The sequence below is a fragment of the Lycium barbarum genome, chromosome 4 (genome assembly GCF_019175385.1).
Source record: "Lycium barbarum isolate Lr01 chromosome 4, ASM1917538v2, whole genome shotgun sequence".
Taxonomy (NCBI): Eukaryota; Viridiplantae; Streptophyta; class Magnoliopsida; order Solanales; family Solanaceae; genus Lycium; species Lycium barbarum.
In genome coordinates, this window is record NC_083340.1 from 121,182,187 (window position 1) to 121,194,320 (window position 12,134).

At 33.2% G+C, this 12,134-nt stretch overlaps 1 protein-coding gene across 1 annotated transcript; it reads right to left on the reverse strand.

Moving 5' to 3' along the window:
• Positions 1-1,251: 1,251 nt before the first annotated feature.
• On the reverse strand, positions 1,252-8,492 carry LOC132636318 (65-kDa microtubule-associated protein 1-like). Its single transcript, XM_060353135.1, has 10 exons — positions 8,303-8,492; positions 6,808-6,900; positions 6,118-6,321; positions 5,431-5,679; positions 5,115-5,330; positions 4,463-4,618; positions 4,064-4,375; positions 2,978-3,065; positions 1,854-2,002; positions 1,252-1,693 (listed from the first exon to the last, which is right to left on the reverse strand). Exons 2-10 carry the CDS (start codon positions 6,877-6,879, stop codon positions 1,403-1,405), a joined length of 1,737 nt encoding a protein of 578 aa, XP_060209118.1. The 5' UTR covers positions 6,880-6,900; positions 8,303-8,492; the 3' UTR covers positions 1,252-1,402.
• Positions 8,493-12,134: the final 3,642 nt, after the last annotated feature.

A 12,134-nucleotide genomic window follows, 5' to 3' on the forward strand; every position in this document is an offset into this window, starting at 1 on the left:
CACTTAAGGTGGAAACGGTGGTGCTAATGTCGGGAGTGGTCGTAAAGGGAGAGGAGATGATAGTGGTGGGTGAAGAAGGTGAGGAGAGGGGTAAATGAGTTGGGTGGTGAGGTGGCATGTCATGCGGTGTCTACCTCACTTAGTTGTCAATGCTACGTTAGATTTGGTGTCCACCTTAAACAATTTTAACGCAGAAATGGTATATTTGGGCCAAAGTATAACAGGAGGGCTATATTTAGACTCAAAGTATAACGAAGGGTGTATTTGATCCTTTTCCAATAGTACAGGGGTATGTTTGGCCCTTTTCCGTATATAAAATGTTACAAGTTAATTTGGAAGAATTTTCTTACTGAAATCAAAACCCTAATTTACCTCAGTCTGAAGATGTCTTAACCTTCACGAACTGCCTTTCTCACTCTAATCCAACCACACAAGCTCAAGCTAATTAAAAAAAAAAAAAAAAAAAAAAAAACTTCTACGAGATCAGACGAATCCATTAATATCTATATTGTAATTTAGGCTACCAAAAACGCTAAACTTGAGCTCCATAGCACTAATTGTAACGTAACTTTGGAATAAGTTGTTCACAAGTCCCGTGGATCACCGGAACTTGCACAAAAAATTTACCAACAATTTTGGGCTTCAAAATTGATCCAACACAACTTCAAATGACTCCAAATTTAATATCAAACGTTCTAATACCAATTTCAACATTTTCAACGGTTAAATTCAACCCAAACCTTCAAAAGCCAGTAGACCCACTTTGTTTTCTTTAGCAGCAACAAAACCCAAAAATGGTCTTCTTGAATTTTCAATGTTAGTTGTTGTCTCATAATTTATTGCTAGACAAATGAGGAAGAAGGGGAAGAAGAAGATGGAGAAAAAAGAGGAAGGAGGAGAAGTTCTAGTGAGTGTGGCATCGAGGCTAATCGGCTGATGGATAGGCGTGATCCAACCAATTTACGCTCAAATATGCTGTTTCATAAAAAAAATCTTGTTGCATCTGAGCAATAAACCTAACTTAGGCGTTCTGTACTTGGTAAAAGGTCGTTTGCTTAATAGTAAAATGGTTAGTCAGCTTTGTTAGAGCAAACGATTGGAAATTCCCGTGGCAAAAGCTAATCAGATTTACTACCTTCACAGGGTAGGGGTAATGTACACATCATCCTCGCCAGACCCCCACTCGTGGGATTACACTGGGTATGTGTTTTTGTAGAAGAGATTAAACAAGCTTGATGCAGAACTCAGATGAATGCAAACGATTCAAAGGAATTTCTACTATTACCACTATAATACAATCAGTCTCCATATGTGATTACTCAAGTCAAAATATTTATCCTGCTACATGATCCGGACTACTAATAACAGAAGATATTGCACATATTCTCTAATTCAGTAGTTACTATGGTGTGCTGGGAAGACGTTCAGTTCCGGAAATGTGAGAGGCTGCGTCATCTTTTGAAATGGCAACAAAGTTCACAGGAGCAACCGTTCTTGAGTGGTCTCTCTTTCCATCTTTAGTTGTTGACCTGGAACCATTTTGATGTGAGTTAAGAGAATGCCTTCTGTTGGCTGACCCATTTGCTCGTGGACCCACCACCTTCTTTGTTGTACTAAGCGGTCGAGCAGGGCTTGGTGTTGATCCGAATGGTGTTTCTTGTTCTTTGACCTGCTCATGGAACTTCTTCTGGTCCTGCCCAACACCAAAAATACATACGTATTAACAAGCCCTTTATATAGTAATAAGAATTATGGATATGAACTTGAACACAAGATTAATGAAAAGTCAAAGATAGATTATCTTGATCAATTAGCCAGACAATTGACCTCACCCCTAAAAATAATGCACTTACCCTCAACCTTCTTTTCTCTTCTTCTCTATCGTGCCTGAGCATCATATATTCGTCTAGCATGGCAAGCAGTGGAACACCATCATATGCGAATGTGGTGTCGCGATCTTGTTCCCATGCTCTTGTTTTGGCAATCAAGGAGTCCACAAGAGCTACATAACCAACATTGTCGATTAACAAATTAAGATATTACATATTCAGACTTAGCAATATGCATGAATATTGATGAAAACTTAAGAGCTTATTTGGATGGGCTTATGCTTATAAGCTGCAAAGCTAAAAAAAATAAGTTGGGATAGTCTAACTTATTTTTTTTGGCTTATAAAACAGCTTATAAGCTGTTTTAGATAAGCTAAGTCAAATGGGCCCAATTATTTTTTTGAGTTTATTTTAAGCACAAAATGACTTTAAACTGGCCAGCCAAACACTCAAAAAAGCTGAAAATAGCTTATAAGCAACTTATAAGAAACTTATAAGCCAATCCAAACGGGCTCTAAATTGTTGGACTTCCTCCGGAAAGCAAACAATATCAAAGCTCCTTGAGTGGAAGGGTAAATTTAATAACCTAAGACAATAGATACAGCATACAAGGAATCCTTGTAATGGTAATGGCAGTATGAATAACATCCCAGAAACATGTCAAGTAGCATTAAATGGATAGTATTATTTAGGGATTTTACACTGCATAGCCGCCCACCAAAATAATAGCCAGAAAATGAATTTTTTTTGTATATTAATGTATATATACATATAATATACATATTTTATACATTACTAGTGTATATTTTTTGTATATATGGCTAATAATTTTTGCAAAACGGCCAGATGTATAACTTTCCTAGTTATTTATTTAATGTTAGTTGATTACTTTACTTTTCATACACCAAGAATCAAATGTGTTTTATATAATTAAAAAAAATGTATATATGTATAATAATTCGGTTTATTCATTTTTCAGTTTTTATTTTCTTTTTAGATCCGAAACCAAACCAAGAAAGCAGAATTTTTAAATCTTTCATCTGAGACCAAACCTAATAACAAAACAATTTCGATTCAGTTTGGTTTTTCAGTTTAGTCCGAATAATGCACACCTCCATCTAAGGATATTTATCACCATTTGGCGTTACCTGGAATTTTGCTGACCAATATCCGAGCCTTTTCAGCCCTCTTCAAATTTAAGTGTGCACCTCTGCTTGCATTATACCGGTTATGATCCTGTTTCACCATAAATGATGACATTTTAATATAATAATATCAGGAGAACAACCTCTGGGTTAATTTTGATAAACGAGGGGCATAGAACCACAATTTTAACCAAAATCCAAAATCTTACAGGTCTGAATCACATTTAACAATCAAAACTTGCTCATTATCACTTTTAAATTACAAAGATAGTATATATGAAGCCAGAATTAGAAGCGTATGTTTCTAGTATCTTCTACTGCTAACTATCATAGACCATACTGCTAACTATCATATACCACATATGAGTGCATCAGTAAGCCCATTTTCACTATTGCTCCCACAACAGCTAAATTTTCTATGGTTAGTAATCAATCACAATTTCATACTGTAGATTTTGTAATGCGAGGAGCTAAAATTTCATTACACTTCCAATAATCTTTTATTTTCTCATCAAAGAAAGCTTTACCGGTCTCTTCAATTTGATCTCTTTTGCGGCGATATGTATGAAAACCACAAACCATGAATGCCCAGATTCTTTTTCAAGATAGATCCCAGTGATCTCAATTACTCCCTCCATTTCATTTCATTTTATGTGACAGCGTTTGAGTGTGATTGGTATTTTAAGATGTTAATGACTTAAAATATACATTAATGATGATGGAAGAAAATATTGAATTAGTGGTTGAACAGAGAGAATAAATGACATCAAAGCTAATCGAAATTAAAATGTGAATAGTTTTTAATGAATTTAAATTCTTCAAAGTTGTGAAAGTTGCAGAGAAATAAAGTGTGCAAAACATTTTGGAAAGCCCCAAATAGAAAGAGACTCTCATGAATTGGAATTGATGGAGTACAATTTATATGGTAGCAAAGAAGAATTTTAACTATTTTAGTCAGAGAAATGTCTTAGAAAGAAGTAAAAGAGCAATGATGTGGTGTTTCCACTGAAAGTAGCATACTAACGATCAAGTTCAACTCATCTCATATTTGCATAAACAGACAGCATGAAGAAGACAAGATATATTTACCCGGTTGTAGTCTTCAAGCCAGCTCTCTTCTTCACAAGCTGCCATCCATTTCTCAACTTTATCCAATATTTCTTTCCTGCTATGAGCCTCTTCTTTTGCATTTACAATCTGATTGTCCATGTCAGCTAGTAACTCTGCAGGATCAACACTCCCAGAATTGATCAGTGCCATAATTTTTTCTCGAGCCGCCTCAGTATCAATCTCTATGTGGGCACGAGCATAAATGTCTTCCAGTTCAGCCTGTCTTTTGAAAGAAATCTCCTTCATCCTGCTAGCTTTAAGTTGATCAAGTCTTTCAACTTTCACTTCAGCCTGGATGATAACAAGCGAAAAACAATTACGGACAAGCTACTGTAAATGCTCAAACTGGATTTCAAAAGTCATATCATCTCCAAATACCTGTTCAATCAGATCAAGAGCAAGAGCCCCAGGAGCAGACACTTCATCAACTGAAGCCGATATGTTGCATGTGACATGGTCAAACAACCTTCGTTCTTCTTCGGTTGTATCCATCAAATTCCATAAATCAATAAGCTGAGTTGCAAGTTCTTGGAGCTGCAAGAGGGGATATATGTTAGAGAGTGCATTTCGAAGAAATGGAGGACTGATCAAAATATGTATCATCTAGACGTGAGAGACCACTGGTTAGACACATCTGAAGGGCTCACTTAAATTCCATCTTGATGTGATTTCCAAATAATAGTGAAATACTACAGAGAAGCAAATCAGCACTGGCAAGCAAGTCGAACATCAAATAAGCCATATAATGGCAGTTGAATGAACTAGTTAGATGCTAATAATGATTAAACAATTCAGAGGAGAAAATTTTGTACATGTGCAGAGGATGGACAAGCATATTCCATATCCAGCAAGGCAGCAATGACAAAATCTCCAGTACTTAAGGATCCAAGTACAGTAGAACGGAATTTGAAATAACGTCTAGGTATTTTCAATATAAGTCCATTAGTCAGTTCACTGACTGTACATCCTAATTTGATATGAAGTGTTAGGCTAATTGAAAGGACCAACTTAAAACAGTAAGGACATTTACCTTCTGCAATCTTTGCTTCTTATCTTCCTTTAATGCTAAGACTGTTCTAGCCAGACTTGATAGTGTGTCATTGGTTATACTTTCTGATTGTACACCAGTAGAATCATTCAGGCTTGGGTGAACTTCAGTGACAGTACTAAAGAAGTCAATGCCTAGAACAGCACATAGGTCATGTATTGTGCTCACGAATGCAAGGACTTTGTGCAGTCTCTCACTCTGCAATATTAAACAAGAATGTAAGGTGAGTAGCTCATTGGAGGCTGAACTAGTTCAACAGTTGAAAAAGGAATAAATCCTACTAAAATATGGCTTAAACCTTTTCTTTTTGAAGATCTTGAAGCTGTCCATGAAACTCATCCAGCTTTTTAAGAGATAAATCAGACTCGTCTACTTTAGGACTCTCTACTTGTTCACTAGTCCCTGCTATCTCACTGCTAATCTTCTCAATTTGTGATTGTACATCCAAGAACTCTTTTACCCTATCGTCTTTCTGTTTCCACAGTTTTTCCAGCGCTGGTGCTATAGCTGCAAGTTGTTCTTTAATTGAGCCTGAAGTCTTCTCAGGCTGCAAAGAAACCCCAAAACAAAAAAGTGAATATTAAGAAAGGTAACAGTCTAATGACTTTCAGCCAACAAAAACAACAACAACTTAAGTGTGATCCCACGAGTGGGTTCTGGGGAGGGTGGGGCATACGCAGACTTTAACCCTACCTTTGTGGGGTAGAGAGGTTGTTTCCGATAGACCCTCGGCTCAAGAAAAGCGTTTTCCAAAACAAGTTCAAAAGATGCAAGAGTAAAAGGTACGATGAAAGTATCCAAAAAAGAAAAGTATTGACAGTAAAGATAGCCAAAGTAAAAGTATTGACAGCAAAATTAGTAAAGATAACCCAAGTAAAAGCATTGACAACAAAAATAGTAAAGATAGTCAATGACTTTCAGCCAAGAATTTTAAATAGTTCCCCCCCCCCCACAAATATAGCCAAACTGAAATACAACCACTCACAATTCCATCACATGTTTTCTCTCCAAGGGCGGATAGCAGCCTGGAGAATTCAACTTTGGCATCTGCCAAAGCCTCAAGAAGGTGAGCCCGTGACTTCACTGCTTGATCAACCTTTCTCTTGTAGACATCCAAGCACTCTTGGTCTATCTGAAGAAGCATCTTATCTCGATCATCATCAGTTTCACCAACTTCATCCCATATTTGCTGCATTAACAGAAAATATATATTAACCATCAGTCATTATACTATAAAGAATATTCCCTCCTCCTCAAATTATTTGTCGTGTTTCTCTTTTACACGCCCCTTAAGAAAATTAGGATGGGGTTTTTGACTCTTTTACCCTCATTTATGTCTTAAGATATAATTTCTCTTCATTTATTCTGTTGAGGTATCTGTAGTCTTCAAAACAATTACTACTAAGGATATAATGGGGAAAAATTAATCAATTTTGTCTTGAACTTCTAAAATGACATATAATTTGAGACAACTATTTAAAATCCAAAAGGGCAGCCCGGTGCACAAAGCATCCTGCGTAGCAGGGCCTAGGGAAGGGCTGAACCCCGACTATTTAGAAATCACGACAGATAATTTGAGACGGAGTGAGTACTGCGTTACTCTCAGTGCTAATGCATGATTTATTTCTTAAACAAGAAATTTAATATCAAGAATAAATTCAGAATAAAAAAATGCCTGCAACTGTTGTAGTAGAAAACTACAACTTGTTTCTCCACGAAGAGGATTTTGAGCATCCACTTCTGCCATCTTCAGTCACTCGGATCAGACCTGAAACAAATATATATATATATATATATATATATATATATATATATATATATATATAACCAAGTTTAATTTGAGAGCACAACGTCATATATCACATAAAATACACATTGAAACCCGCATTATAGCATAAGAAAAAATGAATTCTTTGAAACAGCATGTAAAAATCATTTTTTTTTGTTGAGCTAACAGATATATACTGTGTGAATAATCGATGAAATTGATTCAACCTTATGCTAGAATAAAGCGCATTACTACTATAAGAACCAGAAAAAGGCTACTACAATTGACCATCGAGCTTTCCTCTCCTTGTTAAGCCACAAAATAAGTGATAAAATCATTTGAACGCGTCTATTCAGTTTTAGTACCCATTTTTTTTTATGACATGGGAACCCGGAGCCGCTACCCTTCGGGTGCGCACAGGGTAAACCCAGCTCCTGTGCAATAGCTCGCAACCACGCAACCACACAGGAGAGGTAACCCGCACTAGGCAAGCCCCATGCGACGAGCTCGACCCAGAAGGCAAATCCCCTGCTGTTGTAGGCAGGGGGTTTCGAACCTGAGACCTCCATTATGAAAGCCCCATGCTCAACCAACTGAGTCACCCTTGCGGGTAGTTTTAGTACCCATTTGGCCATAAGAATTATTCAATTTTTTCCAGAATTTTCAGTGTTTGGTTATAAAATTTCCAAATTCAACATGGAGTTGGATATATCAAATTTGGGAAACTCCTCATCTTCAACTCCAAGTTGGAAATGTGCTATTTTCTCTCCTTTGCAAAAAGTATAACCAAACGCAATTCCAACTTCAGAAATTTCAAACAAAGCGAAAAATACTTGGAATCTATGGCCAAACGCCTACTTAGACCCGTGATAGCAAAAGAGCAATTCATAGCAAGTTTTGACTCAAGCCTAAAAATCCTCAAAAAAATGCACTGATGAAATTCCGACATCGAGTCCTTATATACACAAATGTAATTCAACTTAAGACCAAAATAAGTAGTTTATACAATGATTAAATGACGTAATTACTAGAGAACACTAAAAAGCAGTAATTACTGATAAGGGAGATGCTCATTGCTTGTTTTATACAACGAAAAGAAGAAGAAAAGAGCTGAAATTCAATTTAAGACCAAAATAGTACTACTTCTTAATAACAATTGAAAGACAAAATTAGTTTAAAATGCTAGACTGTGATAGCAAAACAATAATTCATAGCAATGCAGTGATGAAAATTCCAACATCGACCTCTTATATACACAAACGTATAATTCAAAATTAAGACGAAAATAAGTACTTTATACAACAATTGAATGCTATATAATTACTAGAGAATACTAAAAAAGCAGGAATTACGAAGCTCATTACTTGTTTCATAACGAAAAAAGAAGAGGTGAAATGCTTACAGTGTAGGGTTTATTTTTGTGGGAAATGTGGTGTACAGATCTAATACTAACACGGCTTTTACTTAACAATCACAACTATATCAGTGTGTTTGTGAAGTAATCAGTAAGCAGAAAGGAAAGAGAAGAAAAGGATATATTGGAAGTCGCAAATATAGAGGACCAGTGGGGGCCGACTGAGTAAGCTGAACGTAGTCGTGTATGTAATAAATGTTTGGACATGATTTTCAATCAGCATTTGAAATAATGTTGTGTTACATTTGAAATTGAAACTTCAGTCATAATTTGAATTTCTTAAATTATATTTTATCCCATAAATATGAAGATTCCATAATTTGTGAAAATTTAAAAAAAAATTAATTTTTATAAAATCTTAACAAATGAGTAAATTATAGTTCATAAATAATGTATCATGATATCCTACGATATAGCACTAAAAAATTACGTATCTCCATGTTCCTTTTTATAAATAAATGTTTGCAATTACATGTTACTGTACAAACTTTCAAATACATATACTTTTACAAAGACCCACTAATTCAATAAATCAACAACAATAGTAACTAACTATTATTTAATATAACTCTCCCACATGATATAAATAATTTCTTCACGTCAAGCATGGATCATTTTCTTACAAAATTTAAAATAATTGATCCTTTTTTTGTAAAATTTAAAATAATGATTTTTCTTTTACAAAATATATACTTATGAGTCAAATTTTACATTTAAATTTTTTTGAAATCCTACTTCTTTGAGAATTAGGATTTGAAATTGAAATTTTGGGTTTCATAAACAAATGCTTAATTTCAAATCAAAACTTAGAAATTGGAGTCTCAAATTTATTTGTCAAACGCCTAGTATGAGCTGGCTTGAGTATGTTGGTGTAAACTTTTTGCCAATTGTTATGGATTTATTTACGAACATGGCACTGAGGAGGGAGGCGAACATGCAGCAGTAGAGACTGGCATTGACTGTCTAGGCCAGACCTTGTATTGATCGAAATTCACTAAGGGCCTGCTTGGAAAGCTACCCAGGTAATTGTAATTGAGTGTAATTATACAGTTTGACTTGTTTGTTTGATCAGGTAATTACACAGTTAGGTGGAAATTGGGTGTAATTGAGAGGGTATAATCACACTCTCCAATTCTCAAGGAGGGGCTGAGAATTGGGTGTAATTATACCCTGTAATTATATGGTTACTTTTTAGTTTATTTTTTTAATTTTATTTTAATTTGTTTTCTTTTTTTAATTTATTTTAATTTCTATTATTTAATTTCTTTTTTATTTTATTTTAATTTCTTTTCTTTATAATTTATTTTTTATTTCTATTATTTAATTTCTTTTTTATTTTTACTTTTTAATTATTTGTATTTTTTAAAATATATTTTTATTTTTATAGAATTTATATTTCATTTCATTTCTTCTCATTCCCAACCTTTACTTCTTGTGGTTCCATGTAATTGCTCATATTTCTTTTAGTTTTTTATTTTATTCATTTAGCATAACGGTGTTAATATTCTAATTTTTGAAACTACATCTTTTAATAATAGAAAGAATGAGTCATTAGCAAACTTGGCATATAAAAAGTGAAGTTATTAAAGTAGAATTTCGTTGTGAATGAGGTTATTGACTTATATTGAGCCCGTTTGGATTGGCTTATAAGCTGTTTTCAGCTTTTTTGAGTGTTTGGCTGGCCAGCTTAAAGTCATTTTGTGCTTAAAATAAGCTCAAAAAAATAATTGAGCCCATTTGACTTAGTTTATCTAAAGCAGCTTATAAGCTGAAAACAACTTATAAGCCAAAAAAATAAGTTAGACTGCCTCAACTTATTTTTTTAGCTTATAAGCTGTTTGCAACTTATAGGCATAAGCTCATCCAAACAGGCTCATTTTCCCTTTCTTTTGAATTATAGGAGTATTTACTTATGTTACGTTGAAACTTACTTATGTAATATTAGAATTTGACATAAGAGTATATTGTTAAAAATATTCTTTCGGATTTTACATTTAGGTTATATTTCCGATTTTAAAAATATTTGCTTTAGTACTATTGACTTGTTATTTCACATTGCATGTTGTTTATTTTTCACTTACAGTTGATAGAATTATTGTCAAATATTTGAATAGTGTTATGGCATTATATTTATAAATATTTCTTTTTTGTCCCATGATGTTCTCACAAAAAAGGTATGCTTTTAATTTTTATAATCAATTAAAATTAAAATATTATTAATTTGAAATTATATATCAATTATTTTTTACAATATTAGTTACAAATATATGATTATTAATTAGCATATTTTCAAGAAATAATGTATTATTAAATAATTAATTTAATATCATTTATAAAGATACATATTTTTTAAATATTAATTTTAAATTTTTTATAATTAAATTTTATTTTTAAATTAAACTAACTGTGTAATTACATATGTGCAACCAAACAGCACGCTTGTAATTACACTGTAATTACATTGTGACAAACAAACAGGTCGTGGTAATTCCAATACTGTGTAATTACTAGGCTGTGTAATTACTAGGGTAGTAATTACACCAATTCCAATTACCAGGTGGCTTTCCAAACAGGCTCTAAATCAAAATTTTGTTGCATAAGAGACTATAATTAAAAAAGTCTAAAATATTAATGTCCATAACAGTTCATACAGTTTCTCAACTCTTTGTTTTCTTTTCTCTTCTAAAATCAGATTTTCCAACCAAGTAGTAGAATAAGAAATAAGGAGTATATTTCAATAGTGTAAAAAACATTATGCACTATCAAATAGTTTAATACTTGCTCCGGTATAAAAAGAGTGTCCACTTATCCTTTATTTTTTGTTCAAAAAGAGTGTTCACTTGCCAAATCAAGAAATAATTAACTTTATTTTTTCAAATTTGTCCTATTATGTGTTAAGTGACCAAATCCCAATATCTATTTAATTAGGGGTAATTTAGTCAAATTATCTATTTTTATCAAGGAGTTAATATTTTCTTAAGTGGTGTACAAATGGCTAAGTAGACACTCTTTTTAAAACGGAGGGAGTATGTGATAGCCTATACGTTTGTGTACCTTTTAAAACATATTACCAATTAATACTTATTAAAAAATATATTTGTAATTATCTAATTAATAAGTGATTGAATTCTTTGTATGCTTGTAGGTTGATCGCACTTGATTGCCCTTTGTGTTGATCTTGACCGCCTATTATTTTCAACGACTCTTCTTTCAATTCGAGCTGCCTTGTTTCGAGGTGTTATTCACTTAATAACTAGGTCACGTTAACCCTTCTATTAAGAAAATGGGAGATGGTCCGACCTTCTAACAAGAAAAAAACATTTATTATTTGCTTCATGTAAGTTAATGTAATTAAGTAGAACGTAGCTGCAAGAGCTAATGATTGAACAAATCAGGATATTAAGTTATTTCCACAAGCACCAGCTACCGATCGAAGATATTATCATATAATTTAATTTTTGGTTGTATAACCCAACTTAGCTGAGTCAGACAACTTATATTACCCCATACGGCTATATAGATTTTAATAAATAGGGAAAATAATTCTTTGTTCTATTTGGGGCGGAGCTCTAGAAAGTGAAGATGTCACTTTGATTAAAAAAAGTATTCTCTTAGATTTAATTTACGTGAACATATTTTATTAAACATGATATTTTTTTAAAAAAGATTTTTTTTTTTGAGATTTGTGATATAAAATATACAATAACATTTGTGTGATCATATAACTTTTGAAACTTGTTTTCTTACATATTCCATTATATTTGTATGAAAATAAAGCTTTTCATTAAGGGTAAATACCAAATTTAAATTAAATTGTTAT